This window comes from Daphnia pulicaria, chromosome 10 (assembly GCF_021234035.1).
Source record: "Daphnia pulicaria isolate SC F1-1A chromosome 10, SC_F0-13Bv2, whole genome shotgun sequence".
In the NCBI taxonomy this organism is placed as follows: Eukaryota; Metazoa; Arthropoda; class Branchiopoda; order Diplostraca; family Daphniidae; genus Daphnia; species Daphnia pulicaria.
The window spans coordinates 6,089,259-6,117,077 of NC_060922.1; the positions used below are offsets into that span (position 1 = coordinate 6,089,259).

Sequence of the window (27,819 nt, forward strand, 5' to 3'; positions counted from 1 at the left end):
TTTGACTGAAAATTATACTTACGATGGAGAAGAAGAAGAAGAAGGAAAAAATTGATTGATGTTGGCAAAGGATCGAGCGTGCAGACCGGACGGCACGTTCCCAGAAGAAGAAAAAATATCACGAGGTAAATTATAACCGGTTTTTGAATTGAGTTGATCTCATGTTGAATTTGATCGACATTGCCTTGATTTGAGTTTTGATATAATTCTGTTGGGGGAAATTTTCGGTTTTCTTGGGATCGATCGATACGATCCTTGTGCAAGATTGAAGATTGAAAGATATCAGCTTTAACCTTGAATGTTCATTCCTGAATTGTTTTTTTTTTACTGGGAAATGTATCGCATGTTGTGGCCATATTTTATCGAACTTTTCTTTGACTAATCCCGTTTCATATTGCCTTATAGCGGAGATTGGAAAAAAACAAAAACAGGTTTGATGACCGTCGGTTAAGTTACGAACCCTAAAGTATTTGGCAGTTGATGATGCCATTGGTTTAACCTCTGCTCGGCAGTCGCCTGTGGACCGTCCACCAGCGCACTCCTATACACGCAAAGTTAACTATAATTGCTCCAATAACGAATCTAATTTCAAATCTTTTATTTGTGTCGATTGATTCAATTTGGAAAATGCGTTTGATTTTCACCCGATTTGTTTTATTTCTGCTCGTCTCCAATGTGATGAGCGACGGACACAGGATTGATCCTTTCCTCAATCCCCTCCACTACGACCTGGTCCTGTTGCCCGTCATCAGTGGTGGCAGCCCGCGCTTGTGTGGCCACGTTTACATCGACGTCCAGCCGACCAGGACGACCAATTTGATCACGTTCCACGCCGTCGAGCTCACCATCATCGACGTCAGCGTGCGGAGTGTCGGTAACGAAACGGCCGCTGTCAATCCGGCCATTGACGACCGATTTCTCCAGCTAGAGGATCTCTGCTTCTCAGGTCTTTTTGTTCAAACCTCCAAGGAATTTCAGACGATCCAGGAGGTGCCGGAGCGGGAGCAAATGAACATCGTTCTTAAACAGGTTTTGCTCAAGGGTCAGAAGTACCGTATCGGTTTGTATTACCTGGGCAAGGTTAGAGAGGATTCCAGAGGATTTTACAGAGCCAATTACAAGAACGACGTCACTTCCTGCTGCCACCAGGGGTAAGAAAATAATTCCTTGAATTGACTTTTGAATTTTAAAATTTGAAATGATTGGATTTTTAGTTGGTTCGGTGGAACACAAATGCAGGCGACCGACGCCCGTCGAGTTCTTCCGTGCCTGGACGAGCCGGGATTTAAAACGACATTTGATGTGGTTGTCGGTCACAGCAACGCCATGACGGCCTTGTCCAACATGCCTGAAATTTCCAGCCGTGCCATGTAAGTCCCTGGCGATCTGTCATGCCAAAATTGACCTTTTCTCCTTATATGTATCACATCGATGTTCCTATATAACGGTGAAAAGTTGCTCGTTAATGTGTGTGTTAACTTTGATATTACAAAAGGACATCCACGCGCGATTGGATGTGGACGTCATTTTCACGGTCGCCGCCTATGCCCACCTATTTATTGGCCATGTTCGTGACGGACTATGAGAGTTTGGAGACGATTTATCAGTTGGACGGCGACCGGTCCGTCAAGTTGCGCTTCTGGGGACGGCCGGACCAGCTGCCCCATCTCAAGGAATCCATGGCGGTCGCCGGCGACCTGCTCAACTATTTGGTGAAATACGTCCGTCAGCCGTTCACTTTACCCAAAATTGATTTTATAACCGCGCCCATTCAACTCCATTTTGAGGCCATGGAGAACTGGGGTCTCATCCTCTTTCGGTACAATCAATTGATTTGTATAAATGTTATTATAAATCTAATTGAATTGAACTTTAAATAGGGAAAACCGACTTTATCACAACAAGGAAACTGACAGCGAGGACGACCGTTTTACTCTCATTCAAATAATGGCGCACGAATTGGCGCATCAGTTTTTCGGCAACTTGGTGACAAATTGATTGAAATTTATGATTTTCCAATGAGAAATTAATTCATTTTTTTTTTTTTTAATTAAAAGGTTACTTCCAATTGGTGGAGTGACATTTGGTTTAACGAAGGCATGAGTTCACTCTTCGAGATGGAATTAACAGATTATGTCTGAATAATTTAAAAAATCAAATACCGTAATAATTTAAACTGCAACTACAATTTGCTGTTTAGGCAATGCCAAACGACACGTATCGTTGTGAAGCCGAACGCCACAAATCCATTCAATCCGCCATGAAATTCGAAGAGGAGCGAACAGAACCGCTGACGGTCATCCGACAAGTGGAGACGGCCGAAGAAGCTGAAAAGATGTTTGATCCACTTTCCTACAGTAAAGGTAATAGGAAATTAATTTAGTTTTTGTTTTCTGACACACAAAAATACTCAAAATCTAATCATGTCGTAGGAAGTGGTTTATTCCTGATGTTACGCAATTTCGTTGGACATGAGGAATTCAGAAACGCACTCATCACTTACATGGATCGCTAGTTAGTCACATTTAATTGATAAAAATAATTAAATTTTACGAATCACAAATTACTTAACCTCTTTTTAAATTCGTCTTTCAATTAAACGACTTGTTTTTATTCACACAGTCAATTCCAGAGTGTCAACAGTCGAAATTTCATGGAGATTTTGAACGAGCAACTGCACCAGGACCGCGAATTTGGCCGGACGATGAACGTCACGAAGATCATGAATTCTTGGACCCATCAGCCGAGTTATCCGATCGTTCGTTGCTCTCTGGCCGGCAACGGGCGAATTCGGCTGTCTCAGATGCCGTTTCCGTTACTCCGAAGCAATTCATTACAGGTCAATGCCTTGTGGTGGATCCCCATCGCCATGACGGATGGCAGACGGCCAGATTTCACCCGAGAAGGGACATATCCGAGAGTTTGGCTCACGCCCGAACGTCCGACTTTGGAGATTCCTTATTTCCCTCAGGTGTCGATCCGAGACGGACCAGCAGAAGACCAAGAACCGGACACTTGGATTCTCGTCAACGGCCAATTCGCCAGCTACGGTCGAGTGTTGTACGACAAAGCCAATTGGCGACTGATCTCCAATCAGCTGATGCTCAATCACACCGTCATCCCGAAAGTGACTCGGGCTCAATTGATTGACGACGCTTTCACGCTGGCTGGAGCCGGATATTTGGACTATCAAGTGGTTGTTGAACTCATCGAGTATCTGACTTTGGTCAATGACGAGTTCGTCCAGTCTACCAGTTTATTCCACTTGAAATTGATCCAGGAACAGTCGAGACACAACGAATCGCTTTATAATCTGTTCAAGGTTCGTGAACTGACATTCACGATCAAAAGATCAAAAATCATTCCATTCATTTTCACAGGAATACACCAGTAGATTCAAGTTCGAGAAAACCGACCATGGAGAGCCGGGCGACTACAACGACTGGGTCCGAGTTGGTGATCCGCTGGATGGAGTTGGCTGCCTGAACTGGAGTGACGACGGTGTGTGTGTCGATCAAGTCATGCGCCTCTTTCACGCTCAAATGGACGGCTCAATTACCCCCGAAGAGAAAAAGTAACAGCTTTGATATGATTTAAGTTGAATTGAACCGTTTAAAATGGTCCTACGTAAAATTCAGGGCTATGACGGAACATTTGGAGCGCAATTGGTGTGCGGTGATTCGCTACGGTGGTAAGGAAGAGTGGAACTGGGCGTGGCGAGCTAGTCTCTGCGACATGTGGTCGTCACAGCGGACAAAGATTTTATCGGCCATGAGTTGCAGTCAAGATCGTGATCGTTTGAAACAGCTTCTTTCGCGCGTGTTTTCGCCAACCATCGAACAGGACCCGCACGACACGTTCGCCACCATTGAGAAAATGACGGAAAATCACGTCGCTCGTTCCATGGTGTTGAACTTTTTGGCGACCAACTGGGAGATCCTAGGGCGACAGTAGGAACACATTTAATTTTAGAATTTTTAATGCGTCGGTTTTTTTTTTAACATTTTGATTTGCGTGGACTTTTAGTTTTCGTTATAGAAGGTCTGGCGATAATTTGAAGCTGCTCACCTCCGCCGCCAAATTTCTGAGTACACCAGACGAATTGAAAGAGGTAAATTGTTCATTCAGTTGAGCATGTAATTGGTTTGAAATATACCCAATTCCGCTTTTCTTTATGTGATTTATTCGTCACGAAAAAGATGTCCCAGATTTTGTCCGACCTGGAAAATAAAGACAAGAAACTCAATCGCGCTTTCACGAACGGGATTCTGGAGGGTATCCGCAACAATATTCGCTGGGGTGAGAAGAATTTGGAACAAGTCTATTTGGTTATCGAATCTCGGATAATGACACGACGTTCGACAAATTCACTCGCCAAGACTAACTGCATTCCCTAAGCTGTTTTGCTGCTTGTCCTGATTTATTCATCGTTTTTTATTTTCATAGTTTTTAGTTTTTTTTTACCGTTTGTTAAATAAATATGGAAATATTCAGGTATTACTTTGCATTTTCAATTGATTATATAATTTATATTCGTATCACAGATAAAGACTGTGGATTTATTTCTCTTTGAATTCGTGTTCTGTTAACGTGTTAATCGTGTTTTGAAAACACATTTTATTTGGCTGTCGATTTTCATAAAATGGCAACGCTGCTTGACAGTTTCCCCGAAAGTACGTCTGCTCGCTTGTTCCCTAAAACGACAGAATTTTCGTTCATTCACCTTCATCGTTAGTTATAGTTATAGACAAGTTGGTTAATAGATTTTATTTCTGCATGTGCTAAAGAGTGAAAGAAACTAAATCGGTAATTGTGAAAATACCCGTTCTCATTAAGTTTTCTCTTGTTTCTCGGTTGCCCACCTGAGCTGTACGTTGGTCACTTCACGCGTCAAGATTTGGATTTTTCTTCATTTAAACAGGTAATAAGAGCTTGTGAATCCAAAGAAAGAAATTTAATGTAACCAGTCACTGCTGGAAAAGGAAACCAGTGGCATCCTACAAATCATGACTGGCTGTTTGTGTGTGTTCCAAGACTGATTGTGTAATAAAGATCATGTGAGGACAGGAAACTTCTAGCTAAGAATCCAAATCAACTACTTTGTTCAAATCTTTTGTTTATCATTTGTCTTCAGGTGTGACAAATTGAAATATGCTGTTGTAGATGAAGTAAATATGCGAGAAATCCTGTGACTAAAACTTGCTTCTGATGCATTAAACACTTGACCTCTCTGTTGTAGAATTTTCAGTTAAGTCTACACTAGAAATGTGGTTTAAATTAGTTAATTTTCCATTGGTTGGAACTACATTTTTGTAATATTCGAAAAGCTTGCCAACTGTGACTACTTTGTAATATTTATGTAATATCTTCTTATATAATCTTCAAACTTTGTGTCTGCGTAATAATTCCAAAATCAGGCCCTTCTTGCGATTCGCAAGCAAAGTATTACTTAAACGTTTCTTTTTTCTATCAACGCCTTTGACAATTTTCAGCTGTCAAATTAGTCAGTTTCAGTTACTTTGCACATCATTGTAAACGTTTAACGGTTGTGTGGTAATTTTTCAGTGATAACTGACGATAACTATTCCACCAACAAAGCTAACTTGTTAAATTTTCGATAACTGCTTTTGTGTCTACTTCCGGTTTCTAAATTCGTTAATAGTTGTGTAAATATTCGTGTGACGCCAAAAAGATCCAAATATTCGCGATTCTCATCAAATTTGGGGTCGATTTTAAGTATCAGTTCAAAATATCGGAAAATCGTCCAAAATCGTAAATTTTCCTGACTAGTTCAGGAAAATTCTCGATTTTGACTAAATTTTGGATTTTGTTAAAAGTATAGCCAATCGACCTCAAATTTTATGGAGATTACGAATTTTGGTTTAATTTGACGTCAGCTCAATGGTTGCGCTATCGCGTACTTCTGATTTACTTCCGGAAAATTTGCATGAAACTAGCAAGTTAGCTTTGTTCTATGTATAGTTCTAAGGATTGAGTGCTAAGTTTTAGCAAACAAAAATGCACTTTTCAAGTTTTGTGAGTATCTTAAGAACTCAGTCCTTCCTTCAAATACTGAGTTTGGGACGTGTCAAATAGATGGCGTGTTGATTGTGTCAGTCATGGGCTAATCGGTTTTATGTCAAAAGTTATTTTTCTTTGAAAATAAATAAACAAATAAATAAACAAATACCAATGAATTCATAGGTAAATTCGAGTGATTTTGTTTGTAACTTGTCGGTGATGTGTTCTTTTCCGTGTGTATATTGGATAACCTTAACGTTTCTCATCAACTTATTACAGGAGGAAACGTCAAAGAGTCGTGCAGCCTACTGTCAACTATTTTGTTCAAAATCATTGTATTCCACTGAATGTGCCATTGAAATTATACAGGTAATAACCAACACTAGCTTTATTACAGAATTGCTGGAACATATTCTTCTCATCTTTTATCAGGATTCGACATAATTATCTGCTGTGTGTATTAGGACTTGCTAGATCACCAACCCCAACATGGAACAATCTCTCATTCCATCATCTAGAGAACCTTATCATCTGGATAACTGATCAGTGGTTTAATGTGTAAGTTCACTTCTCATGTCACTGAACTTTTTCCTTTACAGTCTAATATGTATTTTAAGTATTGATCTCCACTCTGTCTAATGTTTCAGAGACAATTTCAAGTGCATACTGATAACTGTTTAATTATTCTTAATTACATCATAGACGTCAAGCACATTGAGGACACAAATTATAAACAAGGTAACTTTTTTTTCTTTATTTTTTTATTTACAGATTCTAAACTGTTGGTTTCTAAATTTGCATGGCAGACTTAATGAAAAGTCCTGTCATTTCAAGAAAGTCAACAAGGTCCGTTGTTTGCTGACCCGTTGGCTGCTACCCTTGAATCCTCCTTATTGACTTCTTTACACAGGCCCTCCTGATTTGAGATATTGCTTTCTGTCGCTACAATCTTGCTTGAATATTATTGCCATCCAAATAAATGTGCATTCTGCTTACAGAGTAATCCTTCGCTACTGATCATGGACTTCGTCCATTGGTGAAAACCGACGCGAGAATGCTGTAATTGAAGACTGGTGAATTGTGTAGTTAGATTCAATTACAAGTGCATATCTAGTCTCCCTTCTTTTCTGTGGCCCCGTTTCCCTAACTAACCACTAACCAACGCCCGCCGGTGGTCACTCTTCCGCTGTGAAACCAGGAGGAGGGGAGGGCTCTGGTCGAACGGGGACTTGGAAGTCGCATGATCCGATGAAAACTTTTGGAGGGTCATGAGTCTAACCCGGAACGGGAAGCCTAGTATGACTACATCTCCCCAGTAAAACTGGCCTCGTACTTCTCTCTTCTTCTCGGTCCAGATACTATCTCTGGGGGCCGTAGACAAATCCTATAACAGCATGTGCGAGTTAAACAAAGCAACCCACTACCCAATGAAACAAAAAGCCATGGTTTATTATTTGCGCAAATCTCCGTCAGTCAAGTTACAAATAATTTTTCTAATTCAACAACTCGCGTAGAATTTTGCATCTAGTCTTTAGTGCAAATCGCGATTCCATGTGTTTGGTAGTTAAGAAAATGGTTGTTTAATAAACAAACAATGGGGTGTTCTGAGTAGCCAAAAAAAACTCACCATTGTTTGTTTTTAAACAACCATCTTCATAACTACCAAACACATAGGATCGCTATTTCCACCAGTAGACTAGATGCAAAATTCGACAGAAGTTGATGAGTTTGAAAAACTTGTAACTTGACTGACGCAGATTTCCGCAAAACTAAACCATCGCTTTTTGTTTCATTGCCGCAGCGGTGGTGGCGGGTTGCGTTTAACTCGTACAGAAGAAAAACGCCTTGAACCGAACGCTCTGTTAATTGAATTTTTTGGACATTTTAAAAATAAAATAAAAAACTGATTCATATAACATATTTATCTTTATTTATTACAGATATTGCATGGTTAAGGTTTAACATTGGTTTTTAGGGTTAAGGGTTTAACTTTACGGGTTAGTAGGTGTATGTTTTCGGGGTTTTAAGCATTGGAAGGTATATGTTTGTGGGGTTTGGAGATTAATTGGTAGGGCAACATTTGTAGGGTTATAGATTAACTGAATTTTTGTCCAAACTTGAAATATCCTCCCTCCAACATCCTCCACTTTCCTTTCCCAATCCCGGAAACATGTTTATTATTTGTTGACATATTTGACATCGACATTCTGAACTTTACCTTTAACGGTAAAGTGTAAACTGCATAGTCACGATGACAATTCAACAAAATAATGATGCAATTTCTGTAACACGACACCAAGGAACGGCCAAGAACTTGATGTAGGAAGATCTTTCACCAGCATAGGCTGAAACAACGTGCCACATCGGACAGCAACTACGCGAACATAAACGATAAACCTGGAACCATAATGAAATGAATTAATTTTCATTCTTCAGCATCAATGGAAATGCTGTCTGAAAAGACAAATTAATGACACTTTATGTGGTTTTAGTTAAACCAAATATTCTGAAAACAATGCCTGATAGCTATTGTTCAAACCAAAACAAAATGTGTGATTTAAACTACAACAAAGAAAAGGAAGCTAACACTTAAACTGGATGTCAATTCTGCTTTAAAAAAAATCAATTACTATCAAGCAGTGAATTCTCATGCGACGATAACAAAAATGACACAAGTATAGCTAAACATTGAAAATTCTCAATGTCAGATTGTCAGTTAGCAAGCTTTTTGAATCAGCCAAACAATTAGAAGGTTGATTGAAATAATTACTTCAGTTGTTCATGTTTCTTCATTTGACGAAACACACAGCAGTACAGGTAGCAAGAGGAACATCCTTTACCAGCTGTCTGCATTAAATCCATGTGTTGATTCCCATGGATGAAGTCGGGTCCAGTGGATGATCAGTATCGAAGGAGTTACCCTGTAAGCAGAATGAACATTTATTTGGATAACAATAATTTTTAATAAGATTTTAGCGCCAGAATTGCAATACCTCAATTTAGAGGGCCCGTTTAAGGAAGTAAAAAAGGAGATTCACAGGTAGCAGCCAACAGGTTTTCAAACAAGGGACCTTGTTGACTGTGTAGTCATCGTCCTTTTTCTTCAAACGACTTGACTTCTCATAAATTCTGGTATGCAAATTTAGAAACATGTAGTTTAAACCCTGCAAATATATAAAAAAAGAAAGTCATCTTGTTTATAATTTGTTGTTAATGTGCTTGACATCTCACTTTGTTTATAATTTGTTATCAATATGCTTGATGTCTATAATCTATGATCTAAAAGATTAATTAAACAGTTATTAGTATACACTCCACATAGTCTCTTAAACATAGTAAACTTGAGTGCAAATTAACACTTTTAACACTCACAAGACTTGAAAAGCACACTTTAATTAGCTTCAGCCTAGACTGACACATTGAGAACACTTCAGGATGACATCACCGCTACACTGCTTGTAGCTAGTGGAACTTGAACTCCATTTTCCCCTGGTGGCTGAAACGAAACCATCTGCATGACAGCAATGAAGCTCAGACTTTGTTGTGATCTCAAATTATTTGATAGACAAGCAAATGGATCTCCCACCTGAACATAAACCAATAAAATATATTGCATTATTGCAGGAAAATTAATCAACAAATTTAAATTTACATTAATTGCTCTGAAGTATAAATTACGGAAATCTACAGGCAGCAAGACGCTCGAGGCACGACATTTTTTCGAAATGTACAGGCACTTAAGATACGAGAAAATTTTCCCATTAAATGCTTACATGCTAAATCACCTGTAAATTTTATACATCAAAATTTTACATTAAATATCCCTAAGATATAAACAAGAAATATACCTTTTCATTTTCACTTTTTCAGCATGGGAAACGTCACGATAATCATTCAACATTCAACACTCATTTCGGCTGCGTCTGTTAAAATTTGAAACAACATGGCGCTACCTGGTGGACATCATTTTAGCCACCTAGCGACAGACGATTGGATTGCTTGCTTGCAGACAGCACGCAACACCTCAACTTGAATTCGTCACGTCTTTCACTAATGGCACGAACTGAATCAAGCGGGGATGAAGACTAGATTATTCCCGCAGCTTCCCCTATGAACCATCACACAAATTATTAAGTTAATTATTTCAGACTTTCCTTCACTTTTGCAACATAAAATCTATAATATTAACAGAAAGTATGGGGGGGGGGAGACAAAAAATAAAACTTACAATTTTCTGAAAAAAAAAATAATTTTCCTGCCTGTGGCTGCAAGGCAGGAGCAACAGTTATCTGCATATTAAAATCGTTGGAGTTCTATTGTCGGACATGAAAATAATTAAAAAAATTATTGGAGTTCTATTGTCGGGTATTGGAGGTCTATTGTCGGGTATTAAAAATATCTAAAAAGGAGTTCTACTGTCGTTGGAGTTCTACTGTCGCATACAAAGAAATGTTTAAAAATTATTTAAAATATTAGGGTTCTATTGTCGGTGGAGTTCTTCTGTCTTTGGAGTTCTACGGTCGCCATACCGAGTTTACTACTTGGAACTTAATTTTTATATCTTAAAAGTAGTTGGGGGAGAAGTTGGCGTTTTATTCCATAAACACCAAAAAATTACGAAGAAATATGCAACATGGAGAAAAAAATCTGATTCTGCCAGATTTCGCCATCTAAATGTTCAATGCAAATAGTGTTGCGCCTTCCTTCGACAACGTTAACCAATTAGCATTGCAGATAGCGTTACCATTAAACGTTTTTCGTGAAACACAACGCAAACAGATTGCCATAGCTCTTGTCGGGATCTTGGTATAATCACGCAAACAAAAAAAACAAAAAAAAACAATCTATTTCTCTTAAGGCAACAAAAGATAAAGTCTAATTAACTGTAAGGTTTTACATCACTATTTATACCTGACTTACTGGTATAAATAGTGACTATCGATACGATACATAAATATCGATACATAAATCGAGAAAAAGTTGAATTTTGATTCAATAGTATTGTATTGAACTGATAAGAATTTTTTTTTAAGAAAGACAAGCTGAAAAAATAAACCAAACATTTCCCAAACATCTCCTCAAGTTTAGCGCGTCATCCTACTCCGGTCCTTCCTGATTCCATCAGTCACCCCCGTCACTTAAAGATCCTTTCCTGTACGTTTCTGATGAGACTTTTTCTTGTGATGACGATGCTTCTTGTCGGGTTTGGCAGCCGGTTCTGCGGGAGTGCTAACTGGGGTCCTGTTTCTCCCGAAGCCGACCACCGATCCAACACCCGACAACACCGACCTACCGGCGGACAGCACAGTCGAACCTATTCCCACCACAGCGCGTCTTAGTAGTCCAGGGCGGACGAGTTCCTCGGGCTTTTCGAGATGCTCTTCATAGTGTTGCGGTCTTGGCAATTGACTGTCAGAATGACGCCGTTTCTTGACGTGTCGCCTCCTTAACTTCGGGATACCAGCGGCTTCCGTTTCCAACCGAGATTCAATTGTCCGAGTAGATGGCAAAATCTCAACAGCCTCTCGTATTGGATCCAGATCGGCCTCTGGGTTTGGTGCAATCTCATTTTCATCCGGTACTGCTGCTACAGTCACAATTTCCTTTGTTATCTTTTGGACATGGGGTGCTTCCGGAACGGACGGCAATTCAACATCCTCATCAACTAAGACCTCGTCCTCGACATCCAACTTCTTTTCATCCGGTTTTTCTTCAGAATCGTTTCCTGCGATAGATTTCTCATCCGGTTCCGGTTTCTTAGAATGCCAAATCGGATCGATCATGGAGTGCCACATTCGGCTTGCCAATCCGGGATGGTCAGGTAAGACATCATTGTTGTTTTTGTTTTTGTTGTTCTTCCGTTTCTTTTCGTGTCGCCGCCTTATCTTTCGGGTACTAGCGCCTTCCGTCTCCAACCGAGAATCAACTGTCCGAATGAATGGAAAAATCTTATCAGCCTCTCGTATTGGATTTAGAACGTCTGGATTTGATGCTATCTCATTTTCTTCCGGTGCTGGTACAGTCTCAATTTTCTTTGCATCCGGTTGGACATGGAAGGCTTCCGGAACTAACTGCATTAAAGCATCCAGGCTTAATTTGTCTGAGGTATCATCTACTTCCGATGCTTGGAGATCCTCATGAACTTCGACCTCGTCCTGGACATCTGACTTCTTCACATCCGGTTTTCCTTCATCGTCGTTTCCTGCAATCGATTTCTCATCCGGTTCCGGTTTCTTAGAATGCCAAATCGGATCAACCATTGAATGCCACATTCGGTTTGCCAATCCGGGATGGTCGGGTAAGTCAGCGTTGTGGACATCTTCTTCTCCGGGTCCAATTTTCTTCAGGGAACGAGACGGAGTCATCTCATCTTTCTCGGCATCCACTTGTTGAAGAATTGCCTTTTCAGTCAACTCAAACTCCTGCAGCTCAGCCTTTTCAGCCGGATCCAAATGTTTCACGATTTTTACATTTCTGACAGGAAGGCGTTTTTGGGGCACTACAGGGATCGACTGTTTGTAAGTGGTGGGAGGAGCAGGTTTGGCTCGGAATTGCTTGCTCATGACGTGGTCCAAAGATTTCTTCTTGTCGGGTAAAGGAACTGTTTCAGTGGATGCTTCATCGTGCGGGTGCAAAATCGGGTCGATCATCGAGTGCCACATTCGGTTTACAAGTCCGGGAGCGTTGACTTTCTTGGCAACTTCAGTCTTGCTTATCTTGGGAGTCGAGAGAACAGGGTTGGCTTTGAAAGGCTTCAAATCTGTCCCGCCCGTCTTCTTAGCGTCTGCCAGTTCAGGTTTCTTGGCCATTACAGTCTTGCTTTTCTTAGGAGTCTGGTAAGGCAGGTTATAGTGACTGCTGGGAACAGGGTTGGCTTTGAATGGTTTCGGTTTCAAATCTGTCCCGTCAGTCTTTTTAATAGCGATTGTCAATTCAGGTTTCGGGGAAAAAGTCCAATCACGTGGATGGATCTTTTTGTCCAAATGAGTTGGTAATGGACGGATAGTCTGGGAATTGGGAATGGCGGCCGTGATTGAGGTCGAGCCAAATCCTTGAAAACGGAATCCAACTTTGGGCATTTGTGGGACCCCATCAGCCATGGTGGAATTAGCTGGTACTATTTTGATTTTATCCGGATTCAAAGTCGTTGGTTGGGTCGCATTGACTGTTGGTTTAGCCAATTTGACCGGTCTCCTATTGTCAATGGTGGATTTGACAAAAGGAAATTCTTTCTTAGCTCCAGGGAGTTTTCGAATTGGTTGAGTATTCATTCCCGTTTTTGAGTTTGTATTCGTAGGATAATACAGAACGTATGATTGAGGTAGGTGGAGAGCCCCCCCCTACTTATAACCTAGCCACCCCAAAATTGCATCAGCGAACCCCTGTCGCCACTGGTTTTGCTAAATTTTTAAATAAATTGTTTAACGAAAATCGTTTTAAATTAGAAAATATCAACAATTACTATTTTAGAAACAATGTTCAATCATATTTAAAAGAATTAATCTATTCAAGCTTAATTTTTATCTAAAATTAGTTTTCATTGTTCGGGGAAATTCGAGGAAATAAGAAAAAACGACTAGTTAGAACCGGTTATTGTTGCTAGTTAGAACCGGTTAGAACTGGAATCGTATTTAAGTATTTAATGTTAAATAAAAATTAAGTTTCAATTGATTAGTTCTTTTAAATATGAATGAACATTGTTGTAAAAAATTAAGTGTTGATATTATCTAATTTAAAACAAATTTCGTTTAACAATTAATTAAATAATGCAGCAAAATCAGTGGCGATAGGGGTTTGCTGGAGCAGTTTTGCCCAAATTCGTTTTCTGCAAATTCGCATGAAAAATTATTCTGCAGGGATGATGAACCGGTATAAGCCAGCACCAGCAAAATTATCCAAAAACGAAGCGACATGGATGGCCGTGAATTCCTAAAAAATTTATAATGATTAATTAAATGCGCAAAAAGTTAAATTGATGACTTTAGTAGACATGCGAGATGATTCTCGTGAAAACCCTTTTCGTTTTCACTTAAAGGACGTCTGGTCCTCAAACACGCAAGAAAATAAACCACGGGATATAGTGTATTTCCTGAAAAAATGAATCGTGAACAGAAAACCAAATGTTAGCATAGACTATCTTATGTAAAGGCAGTTTGCAGGCTACTGTTTGCCAGTGAATACAGTCGTGTAGTGAGTAAACAGCATACTATAACTGAGTTATATATTCAGATCTGTATAAAGTGCATAGGCATACCCTATAAACACGTCTGAACATTGGTAAAGGATGGATAAAAGTTAAGGGGAACGGTTACCTTTAGGTGACTTTTTAGATTTCCTAAAGGATGGAGTTATAAATGAAAAAGACAACAAAAAATACATTTACACTGCCCTTGGATTCTCAAGTACATTCTGTACTACCGAATTCATGGTGGATATTGTTATTCTTATGATTCTCATGTTTTTATCATTCAATTTGTACACTAATTATACTCGATCAGTCGATATTATAGCTTTTAATTCTGAAACGATTGTGGAATGTACATTTAATCGCTTTCGGCTGTGTTGGAAATGCCCAAGAAAGACCATTACTATACCTGAAAAAAAAAGTGTCAACCCGGACTGCTGTTGCGCAGACTGTTTCGTTGACCCCACAGATGTTTCTATGCTTACAAACGGTTCCAGTTTTAACTAGCACTGAAAACCGGATACGGCATACGGTAGCCAATAAACATTGAATGGTTGCTGATAACATCCGCGCGTCACTAGCGTAAGGACTTCAAAACAACCTATTGCTATACAATTCGATACAATCGACAACTGTGAACCAGTTGTTGAAGAAGTATGACGTTCGTGACTAACTGTATGAAATGGAGAACTGCAGATACATAGGGATACATAAAAGTGGAGCGAGCACCCTATACTCGTTACACTAACACTGTAGCTTTACCCTAGTTGGCAATAGACGGCATTTATACATTCCATTTGTATACTCCCTATAACACAGTAACGGTACTGTTACATATTCAACAACGTACGAAAAAAAACATGAACTGGGAACTAAGATTGGTAAGTTTATATTGTTCCGAGTATTTGTATTATTATTCTTATATTAGGCCAAATCTATAAATTGTTTTCCCTTGTATGGCAATTTGGACAAATTATTGAAACAAATTCGTTTAATGTTTGCATAGTTCAATTTGTAAATTGTACGTTTTACTTTTTACTTTCATGCATTTTCAGCTTATTTTTTATTGCTCGGCTTTTTTCTCAATCCCTTCTTTTTTAATACTTTGCATTATACTAGATCGTTGCTCTCGCTTTCTTGATCGTGGCTCTTGCTGCACAAGGAGAGAAGGAGCCAATTGACTTCGTTTCATCCATCCGTGAAATGAACGCTGATGGAAGCTACTCATTTGAGTAAGTTGTCAATGCCTGACATATGTAGTTTGACAATTGACAATTTAATTTAAATGATGACGTACAACTAATTGCGACGGGTTTCTACAGTTTCGAGAGTGAGGATGGCACCAAAGTCTCAGAGAGCGGCAGCCAGAATCAAGTCGGACCTCAACCCGAGGATATCAGCACCGTTTCCCGCGGATCTTACTCTTTCACCACTCCCGATGGCGTCGTCATCACCGTCAACTGGGTTGCCGATGAAAACGGTTTCCAGGCCACCGGCGACCATTTGCCCACTCCTCCTCCCATGCCCGAGCACAGGCTTCTCCGCCTTCTGACTTCTGGTGCGAACAACGTTGGTCGCAAAGCTCCTCCCAAAGGATCTTACTCCTACATATCTCCCGAAGGCGTCACATTGACCGTCAACTGGGTTGCCAAGGCAAACGAAATCCAGGACACCGGTAATCGTTTGCCCACTCCTCGCATGCCCCAGCAGAGGCTTCTCCGCCTCCTCGCTGGTGCGAATAACGCTGGTCTATTGGCTGCTCCCAAGGGATCTTACTCTTTCACCACTCCCGATGGCGTCGTCTTGACCGTCAACTGGGTCGCCGATGAAAACGGTTTCCAGGCCACCGGTGACCATCTCCCCACTCCTCCTCCCATGCCCGAGCACAGGCTTCTCCGCCTTCTGACTTCTAGTGCGAATAACGCTGGTCTCTTGGCTGCTCCCAAGGGATCTTACTCGTACACCTCTCCCGATGGCGTTGTCATCACTGTCAACTGGGTCGCCGATGAGAACGGATTCCAGGCCACCGGTGACCATTTGCCCACACCTCCCCCCATGCCCGAGCACGTCGTCAGGATGCTCGCCGACTTAAAGGCTGCCCGTCTCCTGTGAACTTGTTCTTATACATAACCCGCAACTATTGGCAAAAATCATAAATAAAATACACAGAAATTTACCTGCGGGTAAAAAGAATTATCTTCGAATTATTGTTGTAGAGGGTTGCTAAACGTAAGGTAATTCGCGTTTCTTTGTTTCACTTTCACTTGATATGTAAATTTTCTTCTTGCAAGTTCTTTTACGTCGAAATCATTGTTCATCCAGCATAATTCGAGAATCCGGACAAATATTTACAGGATCCGTTTTGTACCAACCGGTACCAACGATCCAAGTCTCACCCTATCTAATAATTAACTCACATAGTGTTCTCAAACAGCGTTCTAAAATAGATTGAAACTTCATACGAACTGTTATTCGTTACTTGCTGGATCCCTCCTCTCCACTCCCGAAATAAAGATATAGCAGCAGTGCATCGGCATTGTGGTAATCGGTTTTAATCCTGAATCGTCCTAACTGAACCTAATTTTATTTTTTACATCAGTTTGCTTATAGATAGGATGCCTAACTTTTCCTCACTTTCATCTCTGTTTCGTTCTTTATTTAAATTAATTTAAATTTTTAATAATTTCATGTTAGGGCTCATTTAGAAGTGGCTTCGGCTCTGATTGTATGGCTCGGTGACGCTCGGTGATCGAATATCTTTTTGGTCAATTCACATCGAGATGTGCACTTATCATAGCGCGGTACACGTATCCCCAGGTTTAAAAAAAAAATGACAAAAATACGTACATCGTCATAAAATAAAATATGTCATAGCAACAACCCGTAAATATGAGTAAACCTAGAATGTTGCACAGAATGTGTACCAGAATGTTGAACTCACATATGTTTGTATGCTGGTGTTCCAGTTTTAACCATAGTATACTGAAAACCGGATAAACAAACACAGGTTTGTTTGTAAACCAACATCTGTGTTCTCACTAGAAGTTTACGTGCCACTTATTGCGAACGGGTCAATAACCTAAGAATAATGTTGTATACAATCAACAAGGCTAAGATACTAACTACTGTTGCCCAGTTGAAAAAGAAGTATGCAGCAGTATGACAGCTATGACATACGTGCTGACCTCATTTCTATAGCATGCCCACACATCCGGGGTTTTGAGGATGACAATGATAGGCATAGCGAGTCTTAGTTTACCGCAATTTTATATGCGAATCATCATATAATACGGATTTGGTTTGACTGCTGCAAAGCTGCAATGCTCAGCATGCATAGGCAATTAACCAGAGAGGCGTCATTCAATGGAGAAACAAAAAGATGGAGAACGGCAAAAGAACCAAATGGAGAGAACGCTAACCTTAAGTCTTATACGAACTATACTAACTGGTATTGGTGTAAGTCGAATGAGAGGCAAAAGTAATTCGGAAGTATAATCCTCTCCAATCGACTGGCACACGTAACGCGCCTTGCATGTCACACAAAAATCCCAAGTAAAAACAAAAAGAGAGTGTAGGCGAACTGAAAATTAAGTAGCGATGCGTTGACAGGCAGGTTACAACGCAATAAACCAAAGAGAAAAAAAATTAAACGACTGGATATTGAAAAAGGACCTAGAAAGTGATGGAAAGACATTGCAGAAATCAAGGGGAAAGGTTATCTTTAGCTGACTTTTCAGTAAAAAAAAAAAAAACAAAAAAACAGACATTTCCACCGCGCTTGGATTCTCAAGTCTATTTTCTGCACTAGCAAATTCGTGGAGGACATATTGTTATTCTTGTTATTCTTATTATTCTCATTGTTTTATTATTCAATTCGTATCCTAATTATATTTGAACAGTCGATATAAAGCTTTAATTGAAAATTACCAGAGTGATCGCTCAGCGATCACGATAGGTAATTAGAATTGTACTAGGAAGAAATGAGAGAGACCCTAAGGGTGTAGACTTATTTTATTTAGCACTTCAAAGAAAAAATGAAGGCCGTCTAGCCTTCCTCGACCGCGGCACGCCCCCTTTTCCTCAGACTTATTTTGAGAATAACGGGGGTGCGCGTGTCAAAAAAATTACATTTCATGAGAAAACATTTGACAAGAATGTAACATGAACCAAGAGATATCGAGGCATAAAAAACTGGCTATTAGCCAGAAAAAGCCGATTGCAAGAAAAACAGAATAGGTCGACATGGCCTTTCGTAACATAATTGAACGTAAAGAATAAAGTTGGGCTGAGTTTTGGTGCGCCTTCACGCCTTCACGCTTCACGAGGTGCTCGAAATCGAAACGCTCCTCTCCGGCCCTTCTTGGCTTGACTGTCCGGCTGGACACTGGGATAAGGCAGGCTGCAACATTAAGCAAACTGAAATTGACAGAAATGAGAAGGGTGGATGCGGGTGGGATATAAGACCCTTAGGGTCTCTCTCATTTCTTCCTAGTACAATTCTAATTACCTATCGTGATCGCTGAGCGATCACTCTGGTAATTTTCAATTGTACAGCGGAATTCATTCCGCTCAACCCTAAGGGTGACTTTAAAGCTTAAGCGTCGGCCATAGCCGATGCTGCGAATGTTGCCGGTGTTCTGCGATTGTAGAATCTTATGAACGTTATTTGGATGGCCCAAATGTACGCTTGCCATAATTTGTCGATAAAAAGGCCCCTGGTAACGGCCAGTGACAAAGCCGCACTATGCGTCAAGTGGGCTCTGCATCTTTTAGTATAAATTCCAGCCCTTTTGAGATTGAGTTGCCAATTACGGCACGAAAAAGGACGAAGAGAGCGATAGGCGACCTGCCCTCTTAAATCGGTGGTCTATCGGTATACCGATACTCGCGCGATTTAGATCAAATCGTAACGTCGCTACCGATAAGCAAGGCCACTGACAACGGCCAGTGACGTGACGAAGCCTCACTTCCCGCCAAGTGGGTGCTGTATATTTTCGCATCAATTCCGGCCTTTAACGAAACGGTTTAAAAACCACCTACTGATTGTCTTGTCGAATACGGCAAGAAAAGAGACAAAGAGAGAGGTGGACAACTTGCCTTCTTTAATCGGTGGTCTTCCGATACTCGCGCAATTTAAATGAAATCGTGACGCCGCTACTGAAAGGTGTTGAGATTGGCATGCTGAAAATGTGAAAGTTTGCAACGGACCTTCACAGTGCCTTGCGAGGCTCAAAAAGAGAGAGAGGCTAATTTGATTCTCTGTCCGTCTGGCCGACGAGAAGGTGACGGAGGCTCCCTCGGGCAACTTTACCAAGGTAGTGAGAGCCAGCAGGGTAGGCCGAACTAATTTTTCCGGATAAGCTGGGCGATAAAAGCTCATTCCTGCCCGACGAGGGCATAAACTGAAAGCTTAGACTGGACATGGCGTGCAACTGGGCTGGCTAGACTGGTACAGAGTCTAAATTGCTACATCAGGAATCGATATTCCGCCACAAACACCAATTGATCAACAAATGGTCAACACATCCGCCAAGAGAGGTTCGATATCTGGCTGATAAGAACTTGCCCGTCGTACGATCACCTGCTGCGAGCGGCTGCGAGCGGCTGCGAGCTACCAGGCGACTAAATTCCGAGCGCCGGTTCCGGATAATTTGAAGAATGATATGTTCCAGGAAGCGGTGACATATCAGCGCATAATTCCATACCTCTAGAAAACGAGAGATCATGGCAGTGTCTAATCCGAATCGCTAGCTTCAGCTTCTCACTTCAACTTCAATCCGTTTCGCCTTGACCAAACGGTTGTGAGAGCGGCGGACATCGATCCGCCGTCTTTTTTGCGTAGCCGTCTAGCTGATCTCCACCGAGTTCAGAAAAGAACAGGATCCAACGCAACCGATGCTGAGACTGTTGATAGTCGGTTGAAAGCTGAAATCAGCAGCAGCGTGGTGAGACTCAGCCGCGCGCCTGTTTCTCAATCATCCCGTCGGTACTTGCGCCACAGCGCTTTCCCCGGGGGCCCGCAACTCAAAAAGTAGCATTTCATCCGGCATCCGACACCATTCGTGATGTTGCCCAGCCACGTCCGGCCACTGTGAGTCGATTTCGGCTGGTGTTAAAGGAAGTGACGTCTTTTGGCTACCCGATCGACCTCGCGTCGTGCCAAAATGCCACCACCAGCAGCCCCAACACGGTGGGCTTCTTTATGGCCGTCCTTTCTGCGCCGGGCTACCTTGACAAACGAGAAGTCATCCGCAAAGGCGTTGAGCCCATCTGCCCGGAAGAATAATGCAACCGGCTGCTGCACCCGTCGTCATCCAACTGGTGAGCCACGGTTTCGTCGTCACATTGACCCAAGAAAGAGACATTTAAAGAGCGGATCGAACCAAAAAAGCGCCACCCACAGCGGGCACAGCGACATTTTACAAGTGAACGTGATTGGAACCTACTTCGATTTGACGCGCAAAGTCACAGCGGCTTCAACTGGATCGACAGCTGTTGCACGTAAGCCCGTTTCGTCCTACGACCACGTCTACGTCCACGTCCACAACTTGATGGCCGTCTTCAAGAGTTCGAATTCGTTCCGCGAGTTCTTTTACGGCACCTCGGCCGACGGCCTAGTGCGCAGGGGTAAACAATAGCTGTATTAATGGCCGCTCACAGCTCGCTTTTTTAGACCCGTTTAAGATCAAAATGTCTTCTGCCTATCGGACAAGTCGGATACTTGTCACCGCACATCTGAAAATGGCTCAGATTTTTTGGAACGAAAAATCTGGGAGCTTTGGTGCGACAGATATTAGGCAATTTTCTAATGACGACAGAAGCCCGAGGCACTTCCGCTGAGATTAATTTAAGGTGCACGACTTGATTGTCTTTCCAGACGTCGAGGGTTCGGATGTGTGTAACGTACTTCCGCCTTTCTAGGAAACAGGCGATGGAGCGATGACCACGGCGATGGCCCGCTATTCTACTCCGCCTGCCTTCTCCCCTCGAGCAACGTGGTGGTGATTGAAACGTCATCGCAAAAAAGGCTCTGATTAGTTATAGTTTAAAAATTGAAATGAAAAAATCCGGGAGCTTTGATGCGACAGTTACTAGGCGATATTTAATGGCAACAGAAGCCCCCGAGGCACTTCCGCTGCGATCAAGATTTAACGTTCAGGGATCGTTTTTTTCAAGAAGCCAAGGGTTCGGATTCGTGTAACGTACTTCCGGCTTTTTTAGAGGCAAGCGATGGAGCGATAACCACTGCGATGGCCCGCTATTCTACTCCGCCTGCCTTCTCCACCTCAAACGACCGGTTCTGGTCCGTAATACAACGTGGTGGTGATTAAAACGAGCGTCGTCGCCAAACAGGCTCTGATTTGTTGTAAAAATGAAAAATCTTGAAGCCTTGTTAAGCCAGATACTAGGCCATCTTTAATAACAACAGAGGCGCCAAGGCACTCCCACTGTGATTAAAAGTTAAGGAGCGGATCTTTAATCGTCTTTCAAGAAATCAAGAGGTCGGTTGAATGAAACGTACCGTCCTACCTCCGACTTTCTTGTAGCCAAGCGATGGAGCGAAGGTTCAAGCTAACTATCGGTTCTGGCTTGAAACGCTGTCGCGATTGAGACGAAATATTAGGTGGCTTGAAACGCAACAATTAGTTAGCCGACGGCTCGGCGAACGCGACCACCGCATTCCGACGCTCTCTGGTTATGAAAACATAAGCGCGTCCCTATTGCTGGGGAACGACCTGCACTGGCTCTTAACCACTTACTTGTCCGGCAGGGAACGCAGATGAGTGTAAAGTCCGCAAGTGTCTGCGCGATAGGCCTATACATAGCTTTAATTACAGCTATAAGCAACGACTCATGTTCCGCATTGATAGATTTTAGCGAGGTCTTGCACGATTTTAGGAGAACCCGGCGGGTAATCCAGTTATCCAACCCACCATCTCAAAAAAAAGTAATCCAATCCCCCAACTCAAGCTTGGAGAATATCAGAGAAAAGTCGGTGTCGCATCATCGAGAGAAAACTCTTTCGAGATTGCTTTCGACATGTCGGTGGATCAGCACGGTCGACCTAAAAAATTTAAATCCCATCGGAGATGTTTTTAGGAGCTGAAGGCGGTCGCGAACCTGAGATACTGGGGAGCATCACCTCCTCAAATGGTGCTGTGACTACTCGGTCTTCCATAGGGGCCGGAACTAGATCCACTACCTCCCGTACTGCTGCCGAATCACTAGCTGTGGCTGCTGTTGCACAAGATGTGGCTTCCGCCCTTACTGCTCCTTTTCTTCAACTACTCGATCTTCTGGTAGGCAACAGCCTACTACTACTTCCTCTCGAGTGGTCTTGCTCCTCGTGAGCCACTTGATCGCTGATCGGTACGATAGCAAACAAAGTCTTTTCTGCAAGAGAGGAAATTGTTCCGGTACTCGTTGCGGTAGGGGGAACGATTATCTAACGCGTTGGTCTCGCAATTCTAGTTCTACGCGACTAAAACGAACGTCTCTCCCATCGCCATAACGATAAGCCAGTCTCTGTATCGCCATGAAACCATCTTGGTCGAAACGATAGCTGTAACCATCATCATCATAGCAGCAACCGTCGTCGCTAGCTATACCAATAGAAACCGTTTCTGCATACCCTCTCTTGTCGTCGCGCCGGCTACTGCTGACCTGATTGACTCCCACGAAACGGTCGTCGAAAGGGGAACAAAGCCGAACCCCTCAGGTCCCAAAAAGCAGAAACGTCAAGATTGTACTTGTCCAGCAGCGGGGAACGTAACGAGAATCGAACGAAAGAGCGACGGGTGAGCGGGGTCTTACTTGAGAATCAAGATGATTGGTGATGATGGAGGACGGCTACGCAATTCACGATCGTGTGTTCTATCGCACTCGAGCCTAGGTTGTTCGAAAAACCAACGTGGCTCGAAAAACTGGCCATCGAAAAATTCACAAAACGATGGGCGATATCTATAGACATTCTATATACGCGTGTTACTTGTAACAGAGCAAAAATAAGTCTGAGGAAAAGGGGGCGTGCCGCGGTCGAGGAAGGCTAGACGGCCTTCATTTTTTCTTTGAAGTGCTAAATAAAATAAGTCTACACCCTTAGGGTTGAGCGGAATGAATTCCGCTGTACAATTCTTAATAAGCGACTTTGGAATACACCTTTAGTCGCTTTTGGCTGTGTTGGAAATGCCCAAGAAAGACCATAACGCCCTGTAAAATGTGTCAACCGGAGTGTTGCGCAGACTGTGTCGTTGAACCCGCAGATGTTTGTATACTTTAGTGCAATTCCAGTTCTAACTAGCATTGACAACCGGATACGATATACGGTAGCCAAACATGGGATGGTTGCTGATAACATCCGCGCGTCACTAGCACTAGAACTTCAAAGCAACCCGTTGCTATACAATTCGATACAATCGACAACTGTGAACCAGTTGTTGAAGAAGTATGACGATCGCGACTAATTGTATCAAATTGTATGGCATGCAGAACTGCAGATACATACAGGTATATATAAAAGAGGAGCAAGCACCCCACTTGTTATGCTACCGCTGTATATGTACCCTATTGAGCAACAGACAGCATTTATACATTCCATTTGTATACTCGTTATTACACAGTAACGGACTGTTACATATTTAAAAACATCCGAAAAAAAGACATGAACTGGGAATTAAGGATGGTAAGTCGATTTTATTGTGAGTATTTGTATTGTTATTGTTATACTAGGCCTATAGAAGTTGCTAAGTTAAGGGGAAAGGAAACAAAACAACTTTTATACCGCGCTTGGATTCTCAAGTATAATCTGTCCTAGCAAATTCGTGGTGGACATTGTTATTATTATTATTCTCATTATATGTTTGTTATTCAATTCATACTTATTATACTCGAACAGCCGATATTAAGCTTTTGATTTTCAAGCGATTGTGAAATTCACATTTAATCGCCTTCGGCTGTGTTGTAAATCCAAGCCCAAGAAAGACCATAATAACCTGATAAATGTGTCAACCCGAAATATTTTGCAGACTGTTTCGTTGAATTATTAGCAGATGTTTTTATACGTAGCGATTCTAGTTTTTGGTTTTTCAACTAGCATTGAAAACCAGATATAACATAGGTAAAATTTGTACCGCGATTAAGAAAGAAAATAAATAAAAAAAAGAAATCAACCGCGATCGCGATCTTCAAACTTGTGGAATCGCAATCGCTACCAAGATTTTTTTTTGTCTGTGATCAGGACCGGAATCGCGGTAAAAAAATAAGATCGGTCACAACACTGACACTCTTAAAAAATATTGCTTAATTTTATAAACTGATGACATTGATTTCCTTTTGACAGATTTTAGTCACTCTTTTGGTTGCCGCCGCATCGGCCGCACCGATCAACCCGGCCGTCCCGTGTGCCCATGGAGTCGCTGCCGTGGCCTACGCCGCTGCCCCAGTCCCTTACCCGGCTGCCCTGACCTACGCCGTCCCTGAGCCCGTCCAAGTTGCCGTTCAACCCGAGATCACTTACGATTTCCCCGCTCTAATAGCAAAACCAGCCCCAACACCAGTTAAAGTAGAATACGACATTTTAGGACCGATTGCTGCCCCAGCACCAGCCCCAGTCATACGGGTTGCTGCTCCAGTCAAGGTCGAGTACATCATCCTTCCACGCATCTCTGCTCCAGCTCCGGCACCAGTTGTTGTTGCTGCCCCAGCACCAATCAGTGTTGTCCCCCAGGCCTTCGAGACCAGGGTCCACTACGCCGAGACTCCCGTCGTCGTCGGACACACTTCAACCATCATGAAGCCCAACTTGGGCGCCGGTGCTCACGTCACCAACTTCGACTTCATGGGATTGGCCCAGACCAAAACCGTCGGACAGGAATCCTTCGTCCAAAAGTCCAAAGTTTTGGCTCCCGCCCGCAGCGTCTCCGAAATCACGCCCCAGGTGACCGTCCAACACCCGACCAAAGTCAACGTTGAAAAGTTCGCCGTTGAGGTGCCCGTCGCCGCTCCTTACGCCCAGCCCGTTCCAGTTGCTCCCCAATACGAAATCCACCAGTAACACGCAGCAGCTGCTGTCTATATTGCTGTCCATTTCTACAATTCAGCGTCTCATACTACTGCGACTATAAGACCCAATTAAAAAATCGACGATTTGATTACTTTTAATATATCTTCGGCATGGCTCAGAAGTGTTAATAAACGCTTTGTTAATCCCGGAAATATATGAAACCTGATCGTAAAGATTTTTTTGTTCGTGTTATGTACTTGAATTTTGGCAGTAAATATAATACCGGCAAGAAGTAATTATAATCTCCAGAGAATTAGATTTTAAGTAAACAAAGTAGTAAACTACAGAATGTAACGTTGAACTCGTATAGAATAATGAATGTATATCTGAATATATTGGGTCATTGGTAACAGCCGTGTTGTTTAAGTTTGTTGAATAAATAGGAGCAGATTGTATAATTAGGTCAGTTTATCGAATCTTAAATCATCGATTGTGTTAAGTCTCCCAACACCTGAACAAACACAGAAAAGCACGGGCATTTCAAATTCTGCTATATTAATATTTGGGCCGGATTAATTCGACTGGCACACAGAGTATACCATCATGTACATAAATACGAAGAGTAAGTAATGGAAATCAACAAGAATACCAAAAGCCTGCGACTAATCAACAACATACGAAAAAAATGAAGAGAAATTAATTGAGAATGGTACCGTCAGTCATTTCTGTTTTTTTTTGTTTTGTTTTTTTACTTTAAGTTTTCTCCGTTTTCTCCTTTATTCTGACAAATTTCGATACCCAATTAACGCACGTTTAATGGTGGAATTTAGTTCAGCAAAATTGTTTTACTTTTGGGTCTGCTGGTCGTCACTTACACTGCTCCGGTTGATTTAGATTAGAGCTACAGCCAGAACTTATTTTGGAAACTGGTAAAAAGTTAAGGCAAAGTTAAATAACTTAACGATTAACACGCGGTTAATACAGCAGATGGCGTCAAGCGGGAGGAGGAAGAAAGTCAAAAACAAATCGAACGGAAATACGAAGGTGTCGGAATCGTGCCGATAAAATTTCACTCTTACAGCGGTAATAGCGGTGAGGTTGGTAATATATTTCCGCCTCAGAAAAGGGGAGACCCTGAGCCTCATCCTAGTCCGATTCCGGCTCACAAACGAATGAAGACTGGTAATCACAACATTTTATCACGCACAAATCTAGATGGCACCGACGGTCTAAAAGTCGTTAGTAATGCAAATTTAAACAGAGAAACCCGCGCACATTTTCCCACACATCCCCTAATGCCCGAGCACAAACTAAAATACGGTCTGAATCCAATAGATGGCGATCGCTCAGTCATCGAGAATAAAGACGACGGTAGTTACTCTTTCAGGTAACAAATATAAATCATTTCAAAATTTCAAACTTCTGTTAGTTATAAATAATGGCAGCATTTCCGAGAGTGGCAGCCGAAGACAAGTTGGACCGAAACCAAAGGATATTGGCAATGTTAACCGCGTATCTTACTCGGACTCCTTTCCCGATAACACCGCCGTCAACTGCGTTGCCGACGATAACGGATTCCAAGTACCCAGTGACCATTTGCCCGATTCCACCCCGACAGATGGAGGCGTCGAGAAAATGCTCGCCGATTTAAAGAAATAATAGTAAAACGCTTTACATTTCCTTCGGAACCGAAAACTGGAAAAATGTTTTGTCTGGTTCAACCCATCTGATCTAACTCCCAGTCTATTCAATCATATTTAAAGGAATAAAATTATTTAAAATATCGTATGATCGTATTTTCTCTAAAACGCTATGTAATTATGGGATTCCGGGTATCGGATTGACTCCGGATTGATGTCTGAAAATGCGTCATATTGCACAAGTCTTATACAGTAACCACAGAAACGATCGATGAAAAGTTAAAATTAAAAAATTTGCGGGAACCTAATCAAATCAAGTATCACTGAACAACTTTGGTTTAATTACGATACTATTATCCCAACAAAAATGAAATGAATTAGAAACAAGCCTAAAAAGATAAAAATTAAAAACATCGGGAAAATTGATTTGCGCACTACAGCAACACCACCACAGTCTATATAAGCTTGGCTACAGTCGTGCAATTACAAATGTTGTCGTTGCTCGAACTCTTTCAACTTCAAAACAAACTCACCGTCCGAAAAATGTCGCCTTACTTCACTTTCTTAAGAAAATTAACAATTCGCTCGAAAGACTTCAGCATTTACTGCAAACCAGATGCGCATCACGGAGCCATCCTCAAAATCACCCAAACGACTGCTGGAGCACCTGGTGGTAAAATGGTAGTTAACAAAATCTACGCCACTCTCGATGTCGCCACTGAATTTTGCGAACGACTCAACGCGCTGGAACACCTTTACCGAGAATCCCACCCTCTTCCGCGCAATGGCCAGCTGCACTTTGAGGAAATTGTTGAACAAGACTCGACTTACAAATTGGATTTCAGCGTCAAGGAATACCGGCAAAACTTGGAGATGACGCAAAGCAAAAAGATTCGGACTCGAGGGCCATGCGACAGCATTAATATTCCGGATGTCGGGGAATTCCGCCGCGAACTACTCCAGCTGGTGGA

The 27,819-nt window shown here is 41.9% G+C and overlaps 4 protein-coding genes and 5 long non-coding RNA genes across 11 annotated transcripts; 4 read left to right on the plus strand and 5 right to left on the minus strand.

Annotated features, from left to right (window-relative positions):
- The first annotated feature begins 45 nt into the window (after positions 1-45).
- LOC124314642 (aminopeptidase N-like) lies at positions 46-4,497 on the plus strand. The gene is made up of 12 exons (XM_046779896.1): positions 46-1,151; positions 1,215-1,370; positions 1,496-1,819; positions 1,881-1,986; positions 2,058-2,135; positions 2,201-2,363; positions 2,433-2,514; positions 2,623-3,322; positions 3,381-3,574; positions 3,639-3,950; positions 4,027-4,111; positions 4,200-4,497. Exons 1-12 carry the CDS (start codon positions 628-630, stop codon positions 4,395-4,397), a joined length of 2,922 nt encoding a protein of 973 aa, XP_046635852.1. The 5' UTR covers positions 46-627; the 3' UTR covers positions 4,398-4,497.
- Positions 4,498-7,928: 3,431 nt separating this feature from the next.
- On the minus strand, positions 7,929-9,477 carry LOC124314929. Of its 3 annotated transcripts, none has more exons than XR_006911362.1 (5): positions 9,394-9,477; positions 9,253-9,293; positions 9,015-9,185; positions 8,792-8,942; positions 7,929-8,418 (listed from the first exon to the last, which is right to left on the minus strand). It is a non-coding gene; the product is annotated as an uncharacterized LOC124314929 (long non-coding RNA). The 3 variants fall into 3 exon arrangements; XR_006911361.1 differs by having other exon boundaries at positions 9,253-9,300; positions 9,394-9,463; XR_006911360.1 differs by having other exon boundaries at positions 9,015-9,293.
- Positions 9,478-9,517: 40 nt separating this feature from the next.
- LOC124314966 lies at positions 9,518-10,217 on the minus strand. Its single transcript, XR_006911439.1, has 3 exons — positions 9,870-10,217; positions 9,674-9,806; positions 9,518-9,607 (listed from the first exon to the last, which is right to left on the minus strand). It is a non-coding gene; the product is annotated as an uncharacterized LOC124314966 (long non-coding RNA).
- Positions 10,218-11,033: 816 nt separating this feature from the next.
- LOC124314666 lies at positions 11,034-14,174 on the minus strand. The gene is made up of 2 exons (XM_046779943.1): positions 14,036-14,174; positions 11,034-13,950 (listed from the first exon to the last, which is right to left on the minus strand). Exon 2 carries the CDS (start codon positions 13,290-13,292, stop codon positions 11,160-11,162), a length of 2,133 nt encoding a protein of 710 aa, XP_046635899.1. The 5' UTR covers positions 13,293-13,950; positions 14,036-14,174; the 3' UTR covers positions 11,034-11,159.
- A 756-nt stretch (positions 14,175-14,930) lies between these two features.
- On the plus strand, positions 14,931-16,399 carry LOC124314830 (larval cuticle protein 65Ag1-like). The gene is made up of 4 exons (XM_046780219.1): positions 14,931-15,087; positions 15,326-15,438; positions 15,529-15,619; positions 15,974-16,399. Exons 1-4 carry the CDS (start codon positions 15,067-15,069, stop codon positions 16,316-16,318), a joined length of 570 nt encoding a protein of 189 aa, XP_046636175.1. The 5' UTR covers positions 14,931-15,066; the 3' UTR covers positions 16,319-16,399.
- A 1,800-nt stretch (positions 16,400-18,199) lies between these two features.
- On the minus strand, positions 18,200-23,375 carry LOC124314971. Its single transcript, XR_006911444.1, has 2 exons — positions 18,714-23,375; positions 18,200-18,622 (listed from the first exon to the last, which is right to left on the minus strand). It is a non-coding gene; the product is annotated as an uncharacterized LOC124314971 (long non-coding RNA).
- A 378-nt stretch (positions 23,376-23,753) lies between these two features.
- LOC124314799 (calphotin-like) lies at positions 23,754-25,504 on the plus strand. The gene is made up of 2 exons (XM_046780168.1): positions 23,754-23,888; positions 24,546-25,504. Exons 1-2 carry the CDS (start codon positions 23,868-23,870, stop codon positions 25,257-25,259), a joined length of 735 nt encoding a protein of 244 aa, XP_046636124.1. The 5' UTR covers positions 23,754-23,867; the 3' UTR covers positions 25,260-25,504.
- On the minus strand, positions 25,116-26,255 carry LOC124314980. Its single transcript, XR_006911453.1, has 2 exons — positions 26,171-26,255; positions 25,116-25,755 (listed from the first exon to the last, which is right to left on the minus strand). It is a non-coding gene; the product is annotated as an uncharacterized LOC124314980 (long non-coding RNA).
- On the plus strand, positions 26,217-27,161 carry LOC124314962. The gene is made up of 3 exons (XR_006911433.1): positions 26,217-26,309; positions 26,424-26,579; positions 26,638-27,161. It is a non-coding gene; the product is annotated as an uncharacterized LOC124314962 (long non-coding RNA).
- Positions 27,162-27,819: the final 658 nt, after the last annotated feature.

Coding starts and splice junctions, on each gene's coding strand:
- LOC124314642 (XM_046779896.1), top strand. CDS start 628: ATGCGTTTGATTTTCACCCGATTTGTTTTATTTCTGCTCGTCTCCAAT. Junction 3,323..3,380: donor CGCTTTATAATCTGTTCAAG/GTTCGTGAACTG, acceptor TCATTTTCACAG/GAATACACCAGTAGATTCAA. Junction 3,951..4,026: donor TGGGAGATCCTAGGGCGACA/GTAGGAACACAT, acceptor GTGGACTTTTAG/TTTTCGTTATAGAAGGTCTG.
- LOC124314666 (XM_046779943.1), bottom strand. CDS start 13,292: ATGAATACTCAACCAATTCGAAAACTCCCTGGAGCTAAGAAAGAATTT.
- LOC124314830 (XM_046780219.1), top strand. CDS start 15,067: ATGAACTGGGAACTAAGATTG. Junction 15,088..15,325: donor TGAACTGGGAACTAAGATTG/GTAAGTTTATAT, acceptor GCATTATACTAG/ATCGTTGCTCTCGCTTTCTT. Junction 15,620..15,973: donor ATATCAGCACCGTTTCCCGC/GGATCTTACTCT, acceptor GCTGCTCCCAAG/GGATCTTACTCTTTCACCAC.
- LOC124314799 (XM_046780168.1), top strand. CDS start 23,868: ATGAACTGGGAATTAAGGATG. Junction 23,889..24,545: donor TGAACTGGGAATTAAGGATG/GTAAGTCGATTT, acceptor TCCTTTTGACAG/ATTTTAGTCACTCTTTTGGT.